General features: G+C 37.7%; 1 protein-coding gene across 1 annotated transcript in view; it reads right to left on the bottom strand.

Moving 5' to 3' along the window:
* IMPG1 (interphotoreceptor matrix proteoglycan 1) overlaps positions 1–23,678 on the bottom strand; it is a 127,972-nt gene that overhangs the window by 86,328 nt on the left and 17,966 nt on the right. The window contains 5 exon segments of the mRNA XM_059177249.1: positions 2,788–2,867; positions 3,476–3,540; positions 7,380–7,408; positions 7,677–7,843; positions 17,562–17,795. Coding sequence (XP_059033232.1) covers positions 2,788–2,867; positions 3,476–3,540; positions 7,380–7,408; positions 7,677–7,843; positions 17,562–17,795 — 575 coding nt within the window.

The following is a 23,678-nucleotide window of genomic DNA, read 5'->3' as shown; positions in this document are numbered from 1 at the left end:
TTGCATATATATACACCACATTTTTAAATATCCATTCATCAGCTGACAGATACTTGGGCTGTTTCCATAATTTGTCTATTGTAAATAATGCTACTGTAAACAGGGGTTCATGTGTCTGTCTGAATTAGTGTTTTTGTATTATTTGGATAAATACTCAATAGTGCAATTGCTGGGTCACAGGGTAGTTCTATTTTTAACTTTTTGAGGAACCTCCATATAGTTCTCCAGAGTGGCTCCACCAGTTGGCATTCCTATCAATAGTGCAAGACGGTTCCTTTTTTCTCCACATCCTTGCCAACATCTATTATTTCTTGTGTTGTTGATTTTAGTCATTCTGACAGCTGTGAGGTGATACCTCATTGTAGTTTTGATTTGTATTTCCCTGATGATGAATGATGATGAGCATTTTTTCATGTGTCTCTTGGCCGTCTGTTCGCCTTCTTTGGAAAAACGTCTCTTCATGTCTTCTGCCCTTTTTAAAATTGGGTTATTTGTTTTTGGGGTGTTGAGTTTTACAAGTTCTTTATATATTCTGGATAATAACCTTTCATCAGATATGCCACTTACAAATATCTTCTTCCATTCTGTAGACTTTTAGTTTTATTGATTTTTTTCTTCGCTGTGTAGAAGCTTTTTATTTTGATGTGGTCCCAACAGTTTATTTTTGTTTTTATTTCCCTTGCCTCAGGAGACATATCTAGAAATAAGTTGCTGTGGCCAATGTCAAAGAGGTTACTGTCTGTATTCCCTTCTCTGTTTTTTTTTATGGTTTTATTTATGGTTTCCTGTCTCATGACTAGATTTTTAATACATTTTGTATTTATATTTGTGTATGGTATAATAAAGGGGTCCAACTACTTTCTTTTGCATGTTGCTGTCCAATTTTCCCAACACTATTTGGCAAAGAGACTGTCCTTTTCTCATTCGATATTCTCTTCTGCTTTGTCAAAAATTAGTTGACCATACAGTTGTGGGTTTATTTCTGGGTTTTCAATTCTGTTCCATTGATTTATATGTCTATTTTTGTGCCAGTACCATACTGTTTTGATTACTACAGTTTTATAATTTAACTGAAATCCAGAATTGTGACACCTCCAGTTTTGCTCTTCTTTTTCAAGGTTGCTTGTTCTGTTTGGGGTCTTTTGTGGTTCCATTCAAATTTCAAGATTCTTCGTTCTAGCTCTTTGAAAAATGCTCTTGGTATTTTGATAGGGATTGCATTAAATGTGTAAATTGCTTTGGGTGGTATAGACATTTTAACAATATTTATTCTTCTAATCCATGAGCAAGGAATGCCTTTTTTTTAAATAATTTTTTATTTTTTATAAACATATATTTTTATCCCCAGGGGAGGAATGCCTTTTTATATCTTTGTGTCATCTTCAGTTTCTTTCATCAGTATTTTATAGTTTTCAGAGTACAGGTTTTTCACCTCTTTGGTTTGATTTATTCCTAGATATATATATTTTTGTACAATTGTAAATGGAATTGTTGCTGCTTGAATAACTGTAGTCTGTATCATTTTTCCCTGCACTGACTACCAGATAGCTTGTTCACTGTTTATAAGATACCATATCACTTGTGCTAATCTCCTGACTGGAGACCCTCCTCACTGCTCTCCATGCTCATCCCAGCACTAAAACATGGGGATACACACATATATACACACACACATTTTTACTTCTTACTAATATTTTATGGTTCATTTAAAATAATATTTCCTCTGATCATTTAGGGAAGAAATCTTTGTCTCCTCTAATCTCCTGGAGCAGTGAATAATATTTTAATTTCTCATTTAATATCTATGCCATACTCACCCAGAGTCTTTTTATATGGTAATCTTGTCACTCCACATATAATCTCCTGAATCCAGTATGATTCTCATACTTCATTAAATCTCCCAAAGTTAAAAAAAAAAAAGTGGCCATTTACGCACAAACTCTCTGTGAATATACAGGACTGGGGGTCACATCCTTTGCAACCTGTTCTGGTCTATCATTTTGATCTATTCTATATACCTGCCATCTTCAAGTACAGCAACTAGATTATTTTGTTGTACTTATTTGCATTATAAATTTCTTGAAGGCGGAACTGTGTCTTACTCAACTTAGGATCTTTGGCACATACCCCAATGTCTGGCATATCAGAGGATTTTAGGAAAACGTTTGCTGAATGAAAGAATAAGTGATAGATGCAGGTGATAAAAAGGGTAAGAGGAAGATGTGGTAAATACGAAAGGAAACGTTCAGGGAATATTTACTGGAGAAGGGGGGACCTATAATAGATTTTGAAGGAACGGGAGGCAAGTAGTGTGAGAAAAGAGAAGGCAAACCAGAATTGTCTTTGAAATTTTATAGTGAATACGTTTAATCTCAATATTTTTTTTCCAACAGCAATTTTCACTGTTCTTGGACTAATATTTTTGAGAAAAATGGAACATTTTAATTCTTTGTTCACAGCAATAGTTCCAGCGAATCCGCAGCCATATGACCTATAGGTCAAATACCCTTTTACTGGGGGTAAAAGGGTCCTTGCCATCCTGGAGTTTATAATTGAGTTGTTTCTTGCAATCCCTCCCACCTTATTCTAGTTTTCAACCATTTTCCCCTCATTCCCTAGAGGAAGGAAGAATCTCGAATAGAACAAAGTCACTGACTCTTAATTGGAGTGATAAAAATGCAGCACCAGTGATACTGAATGGCTAATTCACCCATTCTCTTTTCTTGCATTACTAATAAAACAAAAACAGGCATGTAAAGAGATAGATTCACTCTCAGAACTTCTTACTATTGTAGGCATCTTGGTGTCATTGAGGAGTGTGTCCTCCAGAGTGAGCGGGAAGGGTCCGAGGGAGACACTGGCAACGTCTATGGAAATTAAAAACATGACAGGCACAAAAATGAGATTGGAGAAATTTACATTAGAACAAGGTCAAAGTTTCATGTGTTTTTTCTGTCATTCTGGAATTTATAGATGTGGGATGCCTTCTTACCTCATTTTTTTTTTTTAAGATCACATAAATATGTTCTTGAGAAAAATATAACTCAAACTTTTGATCCTAGTTGAAGTCTCCATTCTTCTCTTCTAGGTGCTATCCTAGTTTGGTGCTATCCTAGGTATGTTACAGTTAAATGGTTTCGACAATGAGATCTAGTTAATTTTTCCACTTGTAACTATATAAAGGATGCAAGACAGATATTTATCTTGAGTTTATTTGTTTGAAAATATTGGTAATGATTGTCTCCAAGTTGTAGGATAATGGGTGATTTGGCTTTACCTTTATTCTTTTCTAAACTTTTCAAGTTTTATACAAAGCATTTAAATTATTTTCTAAAATTAGAAATATCATTTAGCTTTGAGAAAGTATGTTATGAATTCTGTCAGCTTCAATTAAGGATTGCTTTTTAAATAATATACTTTCATGATCATTTGAATTAAGGTTCAGGAGCAGGTGAAGGAGGAGACCTAAGCTTACCTGTAGAAAACACAGGGGTCTCACCCGGCTCTCCAAATGTCTCCTCTGTAGATGCTTCATCTTTTCTAACACCACAGCAGAAAAGAAAGAAGAGGTGATGAAAAGGAGCTTGATAACAACAGGAGAAATGCATTTACTTTCCCTATACTCAACAGACCTAAAAATTAGAGGAGACCCCTTTAAAACTGGGTTTGCCTATTTCTTTCATTATAGAAGTAATCTTCAAGTGTATTTTCATTGAAGAAAAATTCAAACAACTCTTGAAAATGGTTATGTTTGACTCCAGGGTGTTCCATAAGCATCTTTCATGTGGTCCTGGGGAGCACTTCCATCATAAGCAAAACTGGTCTTTGGGGCTTTTTTATGTTTTATAGTCCCATTGTACTTGCACTGTGTCCTTGACATCAAAGGTAATTGCATGATATGATCTATGGCTGAATGTTCTTGCTAAAATCTCCGATCCTCAAACCTGCAAATCCAGAGAGTTCTTAAGTTTATTTACTAAAGTAACTCTTGTGGTTACTGGTTACAGTAATAGGAGAGAGGAAGATTTCTGGATAATGCGGGTGTATTAAATACTTATTCCGGACACAGAAGGAGTTCTTGGGTAGGCTGTTATGGGTAAGTTGGCACTGCCATGCAGAGGCAGTCTGGAAGATAGCTAAGGGCAAATCCAAGGGCATGGTTATATAGCTGTCTGTTATGACGTTGGCCTGTTCTAGCAAGCAACTTCTATATAGAAAGGAGTAGCAGTAGTAATCTCTTTTGAAGCTCACTGAAAGATTTGTTACTATAAGCTATTAGGTTTAATTATCTTGTGTCTGCGTTAGTACAATTTAGTAATAGTTGCCCAATATACTCAATCCAGTTTTCTGTGATTCATGATGATGGGAAGACCAAAGGAAATGGTTAGATGCTCTGTGTTGTAGAGTCATCCTGACTGGCTCAAGACAATGGGATCATCTACATACATATTTCTAACACACCCAGTTTTACCAAAGTCTTAATAGACATAATATACAAAATATTATCCACAGCATGGGCTGTGACCAATTAGAATAGATGTAAACATGTGACCAATTAGAATAGATGTAAACACAATATAGTATAAACACTATATTAGTACACACGGGCTAAACATAACTTCAGACCATTTTGGAATTAGGTATTCTTGTTTGTTTCTACTGGTACTTTGCTATATACTTAGGAAATATTTTTTATGGATATCATATTTATAAAGATCTCATATCAAACAGAGCATTTGTGATTTAGACAATTTTCCTTTTTTTTCACTTTATAGAACTTTGTTTATAGTAAGATATCTTTCCTCTTATTATAACTCTGGCATCCTTATTTTACCTTCCTATAAAAAAGAAAACAGCCAAGAGGAACAGTTATTAAAGTGCTGGCTATAGCATTAGTTACAAGTCAACAGCCTGCTTTGAGCAGGATCCTGTGTCAGATGCTATTTCCTCATCCTTTGCCACTGGGTGTAATTCTGTTACTGCAATGACAATCTAGACCATTCCTCAGAAGCTATAATTTGGGAAGCTGGGACACTGGGTTCTTTCACTGGCTTTTATTTTAAAGTCATTTGAAACTGGCAGATTTACAGGCTACTCAGGTGAGAAAGTTTTCTGTTTTGTCTTCCTAGAAAGGCTTGAAATAACGGGCTGGCCGTCCTCCCTCCCTCCCTCCCTTTCTTCCCAATTTGATAATCATAGTTAATGTTCAATGTTTGTCTCTTACATCTTAGCCATTCTTTCCAGCAATGTTGGTAGACACAGGAATGGATGAGATGATTCTATTTCTTTCTCCTTCTGTCTTTGGTAGCTGTTTCCTATGATTTTTAATTTTTTTTTTTAATCAATTCTTGGTACACCCTGTTGGATTTTTTTCTTATGGATGGATGGCCTTTCCTTTGTTTTCTTTTTCTTTTTTTTGAAGACGGGGGAATAAGTACCATCCTATAGTTAATCAGAAGACTGAATATCTGTGTCTTGTGAACAAAGTTAATACTCTAGTAGTAAGGTTTTCTTCAATCACATTATTTCTTCTCATAACAACTTTTTAAAATTTCTAAAGAGTGGCTCTGTAGACTTACCAATTAACAAAATATATGAGAATTTTGCTCAGGTCTGTGGTGGTGGGTAGAGAGATATGAAAAGTTTCCTGCCCTTGAGGAGTTTAAACTCTTACAGGAAAATATGGTAAAATGAGGGAAGTGTTAAATAATAATGTAAGTGCCAAAAGGAGCATAAAGTTCAAAGCAGGGAGCTACTGCTGCAGGCTCAAATGGGCTGTTTCGACATCATGGAATCCAGGTGGGACTTCACTATGAGCTGGAAGGAGAGTAGGATTTGGATAGGTAACGTAGAAAAGGCAGGTTTTCCGAGCAAGAGGGAAAGGCTAGGAGTCAGAATCCAGGATGAGGAAGACGTGGTCTATGTGCAGTGGGTGACATGGTAGCAACAGTGGGATCATGGGTAATGGATGCAAAGTTGGAAAGGTCAGGGGGTGGAAGGTCTCAAATGATTAGTTTGGCCTATGCCTCAGTGAAGGTCCTGGCAGGACACAGACGGCTCACTCATTGTGGGATGATTTGAGCAAAGTTTAAAAAAGGAATGACTTATTAAGGTGTGGGAAGAGTATAAGAACAACCACAAAGCCAAGCGCAGTACCCCAAGGCTGGTAACAGTGGGGTGCTCAAAGTACGCTTAGCCCAGTTACCATGAACCAGAGACAGAGAGGGATCTGTGGAAAGGCTGCTTGACAGGAGCTGAGTTGAAGCTGAAGGAGAACAACAGCCCTTGGAGACTTTGCAAGCTGGAGGTGAGGAGAGGGGAGAAATTCACTCATCTCATTCTCTTCTCTCCCTCTGATCTCCTGCTCCCCCACTGGCTGGTCCTACCTAGGAGTCAGGGCAAAAGCTGTGCATGACTCTATCCTTACCAGTCAGCCTTCTGCACACAGAGCATGAAGGTAACAGTGGGCAGAGGATATTCAGAAGGGTAAGAGGAACATGTGGGATTCTTTTGAATGTCATTGAACAAAGCCCAATGAGACAAAAGGAATTTTTTTTCAGGCTTATTAATCCAGTAACAGTTATACAAGTTAAGGAGGGGAAGAGGTTAGAGGCAGGGAAATCCATTAGGGAGATCAGATTTGACATTTTTCACAGCGTAAATTAGTGAGGTCCTAGAAGAGGTTGTTGGCAAAGAGAATAGAAATGAAGGAACAAATGTGAAAAGCATTATAAAGAATTGTCAGTAAGTCATACAGCCAAATTTGTGTCTCTCTTAGTATTGTCTTCAGAATTAGATTTCTAAATGTTATAAAATGTACGTAATTTGTGTTTAGAGTTTGTCTCTCTTCTTTAATCATTTTATTTAATGTACTTTTCCCTGCCTTTTTCTCATTTTGATTTTCTTATTTGATATTTAGTTCTTGCTGAGAGTATAGCTCAGTGCTTTGGTAATTTAGTTTGAGAAATATTAATGCTTCACAGAATACCAAATGAGAGTTCAAAATGCAGGTTGCTGTCTGATTGTATTAGTATTTTCCTGATGTAACTAATAGTTTATCATAAATTCTAAAAATCAAACTATTTTAATTGTTCTATATCTTATAAGTGAAAATACATATTAGATACTTAACACATAGTAATGGATCCATTTTATCTGCAAACATAGCACCAACATTTATCTAGTCTTTAGGGTCTATCCATTTCCCCTTTATATACTCATTTATCTTTAGCACAGTATATGCATAATTTGTCTGTCAGAATAACTTACACAGATTTCAGTGCTGACATAATATCATAAAAGTACAATAGCTCAGTCTCACTCCATTATATGATCTTTCAAAAGTCAAGAGCATGCTGCACTCTATTTTGGGTACTTACCTCTCAGGGAAGTGTCTCTGTTTTATTCTCTGCAGAAAGATAAAAAGTAATTTTACCAGGGGAAAATGTCAACTGAAGAGCTAAAGTCTATTTTCATCCCCTTTTTCCTTTAACTTCACTTCAACCAGCCTGTACAATGCTATTTTGCAAAAATAAAATTCTGGTTGGCTTTCTCAAATATCTCTAAGCATTTCTTCAACTAATCCTTATACAGTAGAAACCAAATGAAAAGGGGCAGGGACTGGAGGCCTGGGAGCTCTTTGGACAGTGTTCCAAATGTACAGTGCTTAGGTTCACCTGCTGAAGAATGTCCAGATGCTCCTGGGAATTGCTGAAATTTTTTCCGATGTCAAAGAGGCAGAAAGTCTCCTGCTGGCAGAGGCCGACCCAGTCCTGGTATTCCCCTGGCTCAGGGATGCGATCCAGAAAGATCCGATATGCTTCCCACACTGCTTCCTGACACACTGCAATGAAACACCATAGAGAGCAGAAAATGGCCACATCCTGAGATGATCCCTGTTTCCCAGCCCAAGCATAATCTTAGAACATGGAGCACTCTTTGATGGCTTATGTGGACACACTGATTTATAGCCCACAGAAATTAATTCATTTAGCAAATATATATTGAACTCTTCTATGTGTTATAGGGAAAAATAAAAGAAGGAAGACAGGGTATATGGGGGGGCTGGGAGAGAGAGAGAGAGAGAGAGAGAGAGAAGTTGTAGTTTAAAATAAGGCAGTTGAGGAAGATCTTGTTGTAAAAGTGACTTTTGAGCAGGCCTCAAGGCTAGAGAATGCTCTGAACATTGAAGGAACAGCAAAGAAGTCAGTGTGACTAGGGCAAGTATGACAGTAAAATAGGATGAAGACAGAAAGATATGGTGAGGGGAACAGGGACTGTTTAGAACCTTGTGGACCAATAATCTTCAAACTGGGGCATAGGAACCTGGCTGTATTTAAAGACTTTTCAAGGGATACAGAGGCACACAGACAATCTAAAGAGAAGCACTATCTACATTTCATTTTTCCTATCATGCTTCCCTAAAGTCCATCTGCCTGAGGACACATCTTTCCTTTTCCACTTTCCCTTTGGCCCGCATTCTTCCCCCATTCAACCCTCCCAAATCTTACTGCGGCTCAGTGCCTCTAAGTTGCCACACAAAGGGACCATGTTAAATAACAGTGTGGAGGTTAAGAAACCAAGTGAACTCAGTTGAGGGGTAATGCTTGTTTTTGCAGCAGGGTGGTTTCTGATTCTTTGCTTTCAACACATTAGAAGTAGTCCCAATGGAGTTGACTGCTGTCAAATCATTAAAAATAATAACAGATCATGATGTGATTGTAAGCATTTAATGTCAAAATAACTTAAAGAATAAAGATATTACTGGGGCACCTGGGTAGCTCAGTGGGTTAAAGCCTCTGACTTCGGCTCAGGTCATGATCTCAGAGTCCTGGGATCGAGCCCCACATCGGGCTCTCTGCTCAGCGGGGAGCCTGCTTCCTCCTCTCTCTCTGCTTGCCTCTCTGCCTACTTGTAATCTCTGTCTGTCAAATAAATAAATAAAATCTTAAAAAAAAATAAAGATATTTCTATAATAAAACTCCCATCTGTTTCCATCTACTTATTTACATTTACATTTTCTCAGCATTAAGGGAAACCAAGTAAAAAAACGGATAAAATTGGTGCTAAGTCCTATCTCATTTTGGCAACACATAATAAGAAGTAATGGTACATAATCTAATATGAGGAACAACACCAAAGCACTCTATGTGTCCAGAGGCTGAAGCTAATGAAACTTAAGCTACAGGCCCTTCATGTACACTGGGCTCTTCCAAAGTCTTGTTCCTAAATTTGTATTTGCAAATGTTAGTCCCACAAAACCTGTATCTGATCTTATATCTGTCAAAAGAAATATATTTAAATTTTTTGTTAAATTTGAATCTAGTTGTTTCAATTAATTATATATTAAAGGTAATTATAAATGCTGAACCCAGGAATTTCTTTGTACACATAAAGCCTATAAGAGTCTCGTGCTCTACCGACTGAGCTAGCTGGGCCACATAAAGCCTATAGTAACAGGAAAAAAATAAAATCTGTAAATTTATATACGTATTTTTATTACTGAGAAGTATGTAAGAGTAACCACTAACAGACTTTCGAGCACAAAATACATTAAGATAAGGCTGTGAAGTGGGAAGTGGGGTGGAAATGGGGTTATATGAAGAAAAAGGACCCCTGTGGCATTTCCTCCTGTTGAGAAGAGTATATGAAGGGATGCCCTATGGAGTATTTGATGGTAACTATTGTGTAGCTATGGTAGATTCTATTAGGTGCACACGAATGTTCTAATTTTTGTTTCATTTTCAATATCAATATCTACAACTCACCAGAAGTTGCCTCTTATCTGATTATTCAAACTTAAGACAAAAAACTTCAGATGTTAACCGAAAAGCATGCAAAGGGGTACATAATTTAAAAAATTATTTTTAAAAATTATTTAAAAATTATTTTAGAGTATTAAGTGAGGGTAAAAAGTAAGATGATATCTGTCATAGGCAATTATAATATGTTGATTTTTACCTCAGGAGAAATGGGGAGCAATTGGAGGCTTTGGGGCAGAAGCTGACATCATCTGACTTTCTAGAGAAACTCTGCCTGCATGCTGAGAGAAGGGATTGGGGGAAGGAACAAAGGGAAAGAAGACCAGTTTGGAGAGTCTTACTCCTATGCTTTATAGTCCTTCACTCCCATTTTTTGTATGTCTGGATTTTTCTTAACTTTTTGTTTTAAGAGGCAAAGAGAATTCCAGACCAATTGAAGCTCAGGTTAATTTACCAGCAGCCACCTCACCAGAACCCACAAAGCCAGGAGTGGGTGCAGTCCCCTCCACCTCAAATATGCCATCAAGTTTTCCACACCTGGGAAAGTAATACAGGTCAGCACACCTGGAGAGCACGTGAATAGCTTCACCAGGAGAACACACTTTTGTGAATGTTAGCTTCCTCCTGTCAGGCAAGGATCTGAGAGTTGTAATGCCTTTTCCAGTACCAACAACCCTGCAGTCTTTGATCTTCATTTCTACTCAAGGGTCTACATACAATGCAAGAAAGAAACAACACTTGAGTATCTTGACACTTGCCCAGATCTTTTTTTTTCCCTTTTTCTGTTTTTTCTTTCTTATTAATTATTTTTATTAACATATAATGTATTATTTGCCCCAGGGGTACAGGTCTGTGAATCATCAGGCTTACACACTTCACAGCACTCACCATATTACATACCTTCCTCAATGTCCATAACCTAACCACCCTCTCCACATCCTCCCTCCCCCCAGCAACCCTCAGTTTGTTTTGTAAGATTAAGAGAGACTTGCCCAAATCTTAAGAGTTGCATGTCCAGCCTAAGCAAATCAGTTGCCCTTGCTATGTTTCTCATGTACTTACTCCATATTCTCTGTTGGGGTGTTATTTTGACTTTCTCTCCCCAATGCACCTGCTAATTTAGTTCAAATCACATTTAAGCGCCAGAGACACAGCATTAATATATACATAAAATCAAGTAGCACTGCCTTTGAGGACTTAGTGTTGGCGACTTTCACTGATAATATCTCTGTGTGAAACATCTGGGAGAACATAATATGATAATCCTTCTATTTACCAGTTCAACGTACCCTCAGGCATGTTGCTTTTGGTCTCAGTTTAAGTCTTCCTTTTATTTCAGTCCAATTTAAAGCTTGTTTTTTGCCTACATCTTTCTAGCTCTGCTCCTTTCTCTGCTGCCCTTTTCCTACTTCAGAGACACAGAACACCCTCACCCCCATTAAAATCTCCTTTTCACAAAGGCTCTGAGAGAACTTTCTCCCTAAAGCACAAATGTCTGAAGCTGCTTAAGGAATTATTTTCCGGGGAGGAGAGATTACAGCCAATGCTACATAAATACAAACAATTATAAGAGAATATTATGAAAAATTATTTGCCAACAAATTGGGCAATCTGGAAGAAATAGATAAATTCCTAGAAACACACAAATTACCCCCAAACAGGAAGAAATAGAAAAATTGAAGAGATGAATAATCAGCAAGGAAACTGAATCAGAAATAAAAAATCTCTCAATAGAAGTCCAGGGCCAGAGTCTTCCCAGGAGAATTCTACCAAACATTTAAGGAAGAATTAATACCTATTCTCAAACTGTTTAAAAAAAAATAGAAATGAAAGTAAACTTCTAATCTCACTCTACAAGGCCAGCATTATCTTGATTCCAAACCCAGACAAAGACCATACTAAAAAAGAGAACTATAGGCCAATATCCTTGATGAACACAAATTAAAATATTCTCAAAATCTAGCAAATTGCATCCAACAGTACATTCAAAAAGAATCATTCCACATGATCAGTGGGATATATTCCTGGGCTGCAAAGGTGGTTCAATATTCACAAATCAATCAATGAGATAAACCACATTAATAAAAGAAAGTATAAGAACCATATGATCCTCTCAACAGGTGCAGAAAAAGCATTCGATGAAGTGTAACAACGATTCTTAATAAAAACCCTCAGCAAAGCAGGGATAGAGGGAACATACCTCAACATCATAAAGGCTGTATACGAAAGACCCACAGGTAATATCATCCTTAAGCAGGAAAAACTGAAAGCTTTTCCTCTACAGTCAGGAAAAGATAGGGATGTTCACTCTCATTACCATTACTGAAGTCCTAGCCTTAGCAATCAGACAACAAAAAGAAATACAAGGCATCCAAATAGGCAAGGAAAGAGTCAAACATTCACTATTTGCAGATGACATGATACTCTATGTAGAAAACTCAGAAGACTCTACCAAATAATTGCTAGAACTGATATATGAATTCAGTAAAGTCACAATATACAAGATCAACATACATAAATCTGTTGTATTTCTATACACCAATAATGCAGCAGTAGAAAGAGAAAGCAAGGAAATGATTCCATATAATTGCACCCTATAAGAACCCTATAAGATATCTAAGAAAAAAACCTAAACAAAGAGGTAAAAGATCTGTACTCTGAAATCTAGAAAATGCTAATGAAAGAAATTGAAGACACAAAGAAATGGAAAAACATCCCATGCTCACGTATTAGAATAACAAAGATTGTGAAAATGTCTATACTACCCAAGCAATCTACACATTTAGTGCAATCCTTATCAAAATACCAACAGCGTTTTTCATAGAGCTAGAACGAACAATCCTAAAATTTCTATGGAACCAGAAAAGACCACGAATAGCCACAGCAATCTGATAAAGAAAAACAAAGATGGAGGTATCACAATTCTGGACTTCAAGTTATATTACAAAGCTATAGTGATCAAGACAGTATGGTACTGGTTCAAAAACAGACACATATATCAGTGGAACAGAATAAAAAAACCCACAAATAAACCCACACACTCTGATCAATCTTCAATGAAGCAGGAAAGAATATGCAATAGAAAAAGGACAATCTCTTCAAAAAATGCTGCAGGGAATACTGGAAAGCAACATATAAAGGGATGAAACTGAACCACTTTCTTACATCAGACACAAAATAAATTAATAAATTAAATTAAATTAAATAATAAAATAAATTAATAAATTAAAAATTGGTGAAAGACCTAAATGTGAGACAGGAAACCATCAAAATCCTAGAGAACAAAGGCAGTAACCTCTTTGACAATGGCCAGAGCAACTTCTTAGTAGATGCGTCTCCTGAGGCAAGGCAAACAAAATCATAAAAGGAACTATTGGGACTTAATCAAGATATAAAGCTTCTGCACAGCAAAGGAAACAATAGATAAAAAAAAAAAAAAAAAAGGCACCTACAGAACCAGAGAAGATATTTGCAAGTGCCATATCTGATAGAGGGTTAGTACCCAAAATATATAAAGAACTTACAAAACTCAACACCCAAAAACAAATAATTCAATTTAAAAAATGGGCAAAAGATATGAAAAGACATTTTTCCAAAGAAGGCATGTGGCTGACTAAGAGGCACATGAAAAGATGTTCAACACCACTCATCATAAGGGAAAAGCAAATCAAAATTACAGTGAGATATCACCTCACGCATGTCAGAATGACTGAAATGAACAACATAGGAAACAACAGATGTTGGTGAGGATGTGGTAAGTGGAACCCTCTTGCACTGTTGGTGGGAAGGCAAATTCATACAGCCACTCTGGAAAACAGTATGGAGGTTCCTCAAAAAGTTAAAAATAGAATTACCCTATGACCCATAATTGCAGTATTTGATATTTACCCAAAGGATATAAAAACACAGATTTGAAGGGGCACATGCACCCTGATGTTTATAACAGCATTATCAACAATAGCCAAACTATGGAGAGAGTCCAAATGTCCACTGACTGATGAATGGATGAAGAAGATATGGTATGTATATATATACATATATGTGTGTCTACACACACACACACACACACACACACACATATACACACACAGGAATATTACTCAGCCATCAAAAAGAATGAAATCTTGCCATTTGTAAGGATATGGATGGAGGTAGAGTATAATATACAAAGTAAGTCAGAGAAGGACAAAACCATATCATTTCACTCATATGTGGAATTTAAGAAGTGAAACACATGAACATGGCAGGGGAAAGAGAGAGGCAAACTATAAGACAGACTCTTAACTGTAAAGAACAAACTGAGGGTTGCTGGAGGGAGGTTTTAAGGGGATGGTTTAAATGGTTTTAAGGTGATGGGTATTAAGGAGAGAACTTGTGTTGAGCACTGGGTATTATATGTAAGTGATGAAACACTACATTCTACTCCTGAAGCTACTACACCACATGTTAACCAACTGGAGTTTAACTTAAAAAAAAAAAAAAAAAAAAGAAAAGAAAGAAAGAAAGAAAAGGAAAAAAAAAAAAGAATTATTTCCCCGGGGCATTGTCATTTATAGGATTAAAATGTGAAAGATGAAACAGGGACCAGTAGTTTTTCTTTAGACTTTCTGAGGGGCAGGTTGTTTTGGTGACTGCTCTGATGTCATTTTTCTGACCTCTTAGCTTAGCACAAAGCAGGAGGTGTAGAAATTGTCTGATTGGGAGAACAGGGTCACGAGCCCATGTCCCACCAGGAGAGTTCCCCCATCCTTACAAGAGAGCATCAAAAGAACCCTTGAAAGTTGAAGTATGAAAGGATCTCAGGTCTTAGAGGAGTCTGAAAACCTCTGAAAGCTGGGTTTTTCTAACCTTTTAACTTTCCTGTTATCTAACTTACATCACCATCCTTCCCTAAATCTACTGGGAGAGATTTCTGCATAGATTCTAGGGAAATCCTAGACCTTGCCTCTTTAGTCTTCCACTGTTGCTGGCCGATGTCTGAAATCTGACCAGAGTCTTAATCTTTTGGCTGAAAGCTATACTGTAGGCTATTTGGTAATGTGGGACGAACGCCAGGGAACATGCATCCTGGAGGCTGGCATGCCCTGGGATAATCACTCACACTTGTAAGGATTAGGTTAGACCAATGGTATGTAAAAATGTCTGCCACCAGGTTGGGTAAGCATTAGATGGAGAGATAACACACTGGAGTAGGAGTCAGAATGATGTGTTCTAACCCTGCTCTGCCACCAATGATGGCCCTGACTGAGCATGTTATCTCATTTTTAAAATTTCTGTTGTGGGGGTGTTTGCTAGATGTTCTCTAGACCAGTGCTTCTAGAACTTTAGAGTGCAAATGGATTACTTGGGGATCTTATTCAAATACAGATTCTGGAAGTAGATGTGATGGGGTTAAAGCAAGATCGCATTTCTAACAAGCAGCCAAATCCTGGTGATGCTGCTGGTCTCTGGACAACATACAGAGAAGCAGGAAGTAGGATGCCCTCTATCTTAAACTTTCTCTAAGGCATATATTAATGTGAAAGAAAGATGTAGCTTTTGGTATTGAGTTTGGGACAGGGGTGGAGGGAGAAAGAAGAAGAAGGAAGAAGAAGAGGAAGAGGAGGAGAGTGAGGGGAAGAGAGGGAGGGAGATAGAGAGGAATGGGGACTTGAAGGGAGTTTGCCTAGGGAGGAGAACAGGGTTCCCCTGGAAGGCTACCAGAAACAAGCTTGCCTGTCTTGAATTTGTGTTTTGGGATGAGTATGATTATGAGTCTACCATGAAGCTCAGCTCATTTTCATTTGTGTTGCTTTAAGCATTAGAGAAAGAAATATCTCAATATTCCACTTGATTTGATGAATGTGGAAGCTTTCTTTCCTAAGTTTGAAAGATGTCAAAAGATAATTTTGTAAAAGCAGTAACAAAAACAAGAAGTGTGTTACTCTGTCAAAGGAGCACCACTTTGTAGCTGGGTCTTATTTCTTGTTTCTTTGTGAACCAATTTGCTAGACTTAAGAAACCCATGCTGATGAATAGTAAAATTTCATATCACCCAGGGGCAACCATAAAGATAATGGACTGTTGTTCCTGTGGGTATAAAAACAGTGGTTTGTTTCATCCAGGAAAGCAAGAATGAAAAAGGTAAACCTAATCAAGAATAATGAATAAAATTCAGAGTTAAAAATTTGGTTGCAGCAATAAATAGCCTATTTCATAAATACCTGCGATGAATCCTATTTGTGAATGTCATAAAGCATTAGAAGTTATATGAAAATAGCAGTTGTGCTCATATTCTACGTGATGCATATGCTACATATTTCACTTCCATTCATGAACAAATAACATGAAATTTACCAGCGTCATTATCTGATCAATGTGTAGGCACATTCAAAATGAATAATTTACGCATTTATTGTCTTTTCTTTGCATTCCCAATGGCCTCTTTGCCTCCTGTATCCATCAATAAGCATTTACTCAGACACTGCTATGCAGAGGTGCCATGCTAGGACCTCAGAATAATAATATAGTGTGCTTCATTTTCTATAATTAGAGTTCTCCTTCTGACTGTGATCCAGCACTTGTCATTTGTCTGTGGGTGTGGCTTCTGTGAGAAAGCAAATGTCTCTTCCACATAAAATGAGACATATGAGGAACATAAGGCTTGATATTTTTGAGACTGTTACGTATGCCTCCAAAACCCAGCAAAAACTCCCAGACTAACTTAACCTTTGTATATTTTACAGATGGAGATACTCAAGAACTTTGTAGAACGTTGGTATCATGAGAGAGGTTCTCTGCTGTTGTAATTTGCAATACATTGCAGGCTAGAATTGAACTAGCACGTTATAGGTAATGGACTTAAAACAATAGAGCAGAGCAGGTTGTGTTTTTTGGATTGGAAAAAAATTATCTCCTGTGATGAAGGTGGACCTCAGCAAACCCTTCACCTTTCTGGTGTAAGATGAATTGAGTTTAGGCTTCCAGCTAGCTAAGATATTTTGCATTATTTGGAGCAACCTGGGGGATTTAATAGTATCTACTAACGATTGTATTTTGTTTTGTTTCCATTTAAAGAAGTCATGGTGACTTTCATCTGTAGTGAGTGAATGACAAGGATATCCGCTGATAGCTGTGGTGTGATTGAACTCCATAATGATTTCTGAGAAAGCCACAAGAATCCCGTTATGCTGACTTGGGGTGAAAACTGCACTGTAACTCTGCTGGAAATCACAGTAATTGTGTTGTAAATTCTGTTAACAACCCCTGCATTATATCTTGATAACCACTGTTAATTTGTGACTCCTCTGCACTTGGGTGTGTCACCAAGTTTCCAAACTTCAGACCTTTTTGCTGGATCAGCAATAAACAACTTAAACTCAACAAGAAGGGAGAGAGGATCTGGACTGTAATGTGGCTTTTGAAAAATGAAATCTTAAGTCATAAATCAACTTGCTCAGATTCCTGACATTGCAATCATTCTGTGCTTCTCACTTCATAATAATAACATTAAAATTCAATATTGGGCTTTGGCAAAAATAAAACAAAGAGATAATACTCAGATGCTAAGACCTTCTGATGACTTGTTAAATGCCTAATGGTTCTATGTTGCATAGGACATTATTTTAAATGTAAAGCAGGTATCTACCGTAGTTTTGAATGTCTACTACTCATTGCTCTCAGATTAGTTGACTGATTTTTATAACCCTTGTGACTAAATAATAGATTTGGGAAATTGGGGGCTAAAGACAACGTATAGATAAGTGAAAGGAAAAAGATAAAAAGAAAGAGAGGCTAAACAGTTTCCATCTCTTTCCTTACCTCTCAATCTATAATAAGCTTGAAGACTGGCTAAAATCTGTTTCATGGATTCCTGTGGACAGACTTTAACCCCAGTTGGGAAAAATGTTGACCTTTTTGTTCGATGCTTGGCCAAATCGAATATTCGTTTCATGGTTGACACTTTGTACATTTTTGCAGTACTTTCGGTTGTTTCGATTCTTGGGGCATTGTCTATGTCTTTAGTTTCAGAATGGTATATTTTAATGGAGAGATCTGTAAAAGAAAGATTGATTTCCTGGTGAATATATACATTGATATATGTGAAACATACGATAAATGAATGAAATAAACTAAAAGTTATAATCCTCTGATTTATTCAAGTTCTACTTTCGTTCAACTGCCAAATTTCAGTGACGAGGCATTTTTAGAAATAAGGGAATAGCATAATGAGCTGATCAAGTGCATTTTTTTTAAACCAACATCTCAAATCATCTTCCTTTAGGAGCTGCCAAATATTGAAACCATTTCCCACACATCTCTAAAAATCACTCCCCACTTAGCACTCAAGCCTCCCAAGAGATGCCTCTTTTGATAGACATTATAATTCAAGTGGGGAATGAGAGCACATTGTGGTACCCAGAGGTACACTCTGGATGAGGAAGTGGAGTGCTTCTAGAAGCCTGGGGGGGAAATGCAACAAAACAATCTTCCTGTCTATTAGTGGCAGCCCTAGGATTTCTGTATGGTGGGGCTTAGAGGGCAGCACAGTGAAAGTGGGTTGGGGCAAGAACATGTGTTAGAGTTGACTTTACAGAGTGAGCAGGATATTTTATGGGGGGACGTTAAAGGAAAAATTAAGGGGCCTATGAAGAGATCAGGTTGGCAGAGGATTTCACTCCCTGAGCCATTTCATCCTGCTGGCATTGCTGTATCAATTAGGGTTAGGTCTAGGCTTCATTTTTAACTCTCTGGACCTTTCATAACAGTAACTTACATTCATTGAATATTTTCTTACTTTGAATTTCTCTCACATGTGTTATATTATTTCACAAAAGCTCTGCTATATTGATGAAACGGACACGATTTTTCTCAGTTTATCACATGGTAGGGTATACTGAGGCTTGGAGGTGTCAGAGCCTGTTAACAGTGGTCAGATCTCCATTCCTCCTGTCCTGTTTCACCTCTTTCCATTTATCTGTCTTCCGTTTAAGAAAGGAGTGACTGAGGAACAGTTGGGACTATTCACTATGGCCCCTTGAGATCCTAAGCTTGTGGCTTACTGAGACTTAGATTCCCACTCTGCTAAAGAAAGAAGGGCCTCAAACTCTAGTCTTCTGGCACAGACAAGGGAATCAAGCAGAAATACAAGAAGGTTAGCAGCTGCAGAGCAACTCAAGTCTTGCCACTAAGCATAAAAGTCCCTCCTTCTTTAGAGAGGGTGGACCAAGTCCTGAGGGAATACATACATATTCTCTGGCATTTTGAGGAGTCTTAGAGGACTCTGTCAATCTCGGACAGTGATAAATTCTTAGGACTCTCCAGGAAGAAAGGGAGCGTATGGATTACTTTGCTCATCCAGCTACACATCAAACCAATAAATCATAATCTCTGAGTGGAACGCAGCATCAGCAACTTTGGAAGGTCCCGAGGTAATTCTATATGCATGCAGGCTTGGGAAACCTCTGTTTTATGGATCTGTAAGGGCATTTCAGGTGAAGAGTCAAGACAACCCATTTCCAAAATGGCTTAAACAAAAAGGAAGTTATTGCATAGAAAGGAAAGCTAACAGTAAGGAATGCCTGGGGAAAGTGGAGCTCTATCTCTGCCTTTCTGCCCTTCTCCTTTCCTTTTTCAGTCCGCTCATGTGGTGACTTGATCTGTAGGCTGGCTTCCACCAAATTAAACTTGATTACCTTTGTTCATTTTGAAAAACAACCTTTCCCTAAAGTATGGCTGACTTACGCCTTATGTCCGGACCAACACCGGTTGCCAAGGGATACACCAATGCCACTGGTTTGAGTTGAATGGTCACAGAGCAGGGGACTGGAATTACCCTGCGTGGCTCATTCTAACTGTGGAGGTGGCCAGTTTCCCCTGAGTTAGGCTGGCTGCATGGCAGACTGGAAGGTGCCCATTGAACACTGGCAAGTCCAAGAAGGGGATAGGAGCTGAGTGTACAGCCATTAGTGCCCACTACAGTTAGTAAAATGGGAATTCTAGCTTAGGAATGTTAATTTTTAGTAAACTTTCAAGCACTCACAAGTTTCAGTGTAAGCCACAGAGAAGTTTTTGTAATTAAATTTCAAATACCACTAAGAATGGAAGAAAAAATGTGCATCCTTAGATAATTCTAGGCCTATCCGATAGAGTAAGCACAGACCATACTTCGGAAAACTGTGCTATCCATACATTCTGCACTTCTTTCTTCTCACAGTGCCTATCACAATGCTGGTCCTGCTCTCCACTTTGTCACCCCCCACAAAGCTCTGCCCTTTAGGGTTGGTTCTATTCTTACTTTTTTATGTTATGCTCTAGTAGAACTCTCTGGATGACTTGCTTTGGGAATAGTATTTACTTCCCCCTCCCCCCGGCTCTGGGAAGAATGTCCCTGTCCTGGCATTGTTTCTACTTGGATTCTTCAGGATCTTAACATTTTACTCATATCCAGGCTTTCTCACATAGATCTACTTGTTCTGGGCCTTTGGACTTCATTCTGTCAGGATAGGAATAGAAGGTGGTGAAAAAACTACAGATTTGCTCTGTGTCCCAGAGTCCTATGAGCTCTGACCTGTTCCCTTTTCCTTACCAGGGTCAATCTTCCCTATTCTCCACATGTCCAGTACACATAACTGGTGATCAACAATGAGGGTGAATTAGGATGAAGTGAGACTTGGTTTGCTTGGGATATCCTGGTTTATTGCAGCTATCCCTTCATTCTCAAATGTATCCTTGTTTGGAAAATGAATTATATGGACATTGAATTTTTAATATCTCCTGGCTAAGGGAGATCCATGACAAATTTTCTACAAGTGGTTGTCTGCCTCATAAAGGAAGCACCTCATTTCATTTTTAAAATCTCTACGTAGTAATTCTTTCTTTGAGATGAAAATTATCTTCTAGTAGCTTCCACCCATTAGTCCTATTTCTGCTCTCTGGAATACCAAAGGCCAAGTTCACAGTTCCTCCTGTTTCCCCTATGTTAAACATTTCTCTACTTTGGGTTAACCATCTTCCATCTTTCTCTGGCGTCCTTTTTCACATGAGTATCTGACACCTCAGCTTGTGTTCCTCTAAATTACATAGAGACAACTACAGGGGATTGCCTGTGATGATACTAATCACTTATGGATCAGAATCTTCTGCCTGCATCTTGACCCCAAGTCATCACTAGAAAAGAAGTAGGCAAAGTCTCTGAGAACAGGGACTAGGGTTACCTGGGTCCAAAAATATTTATAGAACTAGCCACACTTACAAAGTCTATCTTTCCCAAGGATTTCCAATCAAATAAATTCCAAATTTAAAGAACTGAAACATGGAATGCTACAGATTCCAAAGAAGTAAAAAGAGCTGACATTTATTGGAGCTAATGGAAGCAAGCTTTGGCAAAAACAATTAGATCATTAGATGTTATCCTCTGTCCTGCCTAAATAGTAATGTCGAAATTGAACTGAACTTTGATTCTCTGGATGTATTTTCATGTGTTTGATATTTTTACTTTATATAAGTATTTAGAAAGAGTAGGTAAAAGTTTGATGAGAATGAATTGATAGTTGAATGACCTGCTATAAAAAAGGAGCATACTTAATAGAAGATTAGAAAACCTTTTGAGGCTGAAAATACTTGACAAAACATGAGTCTAAGCTCTATGATGATGAATTGGCTGCCATCAACAGCTGTTTCTGGGTGAAGTTCAAAGTTACAAAGAAAAAGAAGGGCAAAGTGAGTTCAGAAAAAACAAACAAAAAACCCCTCTATTTTTTCCAGAGTACAAGAATATTAGAAAATTTAGTTAATTATAATATGTATTTGGACAAAAATAAATGCAATCGTACTATATCATATTATGGATTAATCACCAGGAAAACAATCCTAAGCCAATAGTTTTGGGAAATAGTCATATCACTGAATGAGGAAAAGAGAAAAATGGAAATTAATACATTTGCTTATTCAGAACTTCTAAATATAGGCAAGAGACAGTTAATATTCATTGCTTACTTTCTAAATTTAATTTAAATATGTTCATAATTTGTGAAAGAAAAATGTAATAGCAACAGAAATCATATGCTGCTCAACTAGTCAAAATGTTCTAATAGCACTAGTGGGGCACAGGGCCTTGGCTCTGTGACTCACCAGCTGCACAAGTTGGAAGCACTTGACCTGCCTGTGCCTCAGTTTCCTCCCCTGTAAAATGGTGAACGACAGTGCCTCTCTTACAGGGTTTCTGTGACATTAGTAAAGGAGTTACTGCTTGGGCAGCACTTAAAACACTGTTGCGCACAGGGTAAGCACTCAGTAAAAACTCCTTTATCCAACTGTCCATGCAGGCCACTTCCTGGTATCTGTCTTCCTTCTTTCCAGGCTCTTTCACGACCTTGTCCTCAGTCCTCAGACAAGACTATGCGCGTCCCCGAAGACTTCCTGTGCTTCCATGCTTTAATGCTCTTCTCATGTTTGTCTGTGCCTTCAAATTAGAGGGCTTCTCTTTTTCTTCTTCTTTCATGGGTCAGTTTCTAAGCTTTCTTTCCTTCCTACTAAGCTTTCTTAGAACCCACACTCAGAATTCATTCATTGATCCCTTGCATTGTTTTAGTGTGGCTCAGATCTCTACTAAATTACTGATTCCCCAGTGTTCATTAAATATCTACTATGTTTCAGCCCAGGATGGCATATAGTGGTAAATTAGATGGACAAATGTCATGAAATTTGTGTTGCTGTGCTTGCTTGAAGAATAATTTGTTGTAAATACATTTTCCCCTTTAGACTTCAAATACCTGAGTATTATGAGGTTGTCCCCTCCCCAGTTCACCTTGGTGCTTACCTAGTACAGGGTCTGGACAGGACACATACGCAGTATATATTCATCAAGTTAATTCATGAAAAATTCATGTAGAACTAGTAATGAGTCTTTTACAATATATGTATGAATTGGATTCATTAAAAAAACCATTAGGCCATAAAAATTAGTTTCCTATGTCCTGTTCACCTATATTATTGCAACCTCCTTTTAAATTTTTTTCTATAGGGTTTAATATCAGAGGCTTTGGACACAGCTATCTTATTAAAGATAATATCCCAAGTGAAAAGACAAAAGATTCCTTTGTGAATGAAAACCAAAAGAACAGAAAGAAGATGAGTTATGCATATATTTTAGTAAAGTCAGCATTTCTAGATAATTTCAATTTATTCAAGAGTAAATAAATAATAAATGGAACCAATTAAAACCATGGATATCAATGGGAAATAATATTAATATTGCCTATCTCTTTAGGATGACAAGTCCTCAATTCCCTTGCCTCTCAATTATTGTAATTGAGAGGTAAAACCATAACCATGTTAAATTCAGCCCTCTTCCTCCTCACTCGCACCCTTGTAGCTGAACACGGATGGAGAAAAACAACCATTTGGATTCACTTTCAATGTATAATACTTAACTAGGATCATACTAAGTTTCCTTGGTCCACTGAGTTTCTCACTCTCTGGGAGAACTGCATACAACTTTTCTCAGATTTCCTGCACTTCTTGCCAATTCTCACTTTCAGCTGATGACCTTGTTCCACATTTTATTAAGAATAAGAGGAGCAAGAAGAGGATTTGATCGGTGTTCAGCACTGCATCTGCTCACTGACCGCATCCGAGTTTATACACTCTGCTTTCCCTCCCGTGACTGCTTGAAGAGCAGTGTGCTCCTACTCAAGGCCTATTCATTCACTTATGCACTGGATCCTACCCTTTTCTTTTTTCTTTTTCCTTTTTTTAACCTCTTGAGGACATTCTTTCAGAAACTCTTCTATCTTTTGCCCACATCATTATTTCCCCTCTTTATGCTGGATTATTCCTAGTGGCCTATAAACATGCTATTACTTTTCCCTTCTTCTTAAAGGATTCTCTTGATACTGTTTCCTCTCCAGCTATTGGCCCATTTTTTCCCATTCCCAC

Source organism: Mustela lutreola, chromosome 6, assembly GCF_030435805.1.
Source record: "Mustela lutreola isolate mMusLut2 chromosome 6, mMusLut2.pri, whole genome shotgun sequence".
Lineage (NCBI taxonomy): Eukaryota > Metazoa > Chordata > Mammalia > Carnivora > Mustelidae > Mustela > Mustela lutreola.
The sequence above is the reverse complement of the archived record's forward strand: the minus strand, read 5'-3'. Positions and strand labels throughout refer to the sequence as shown.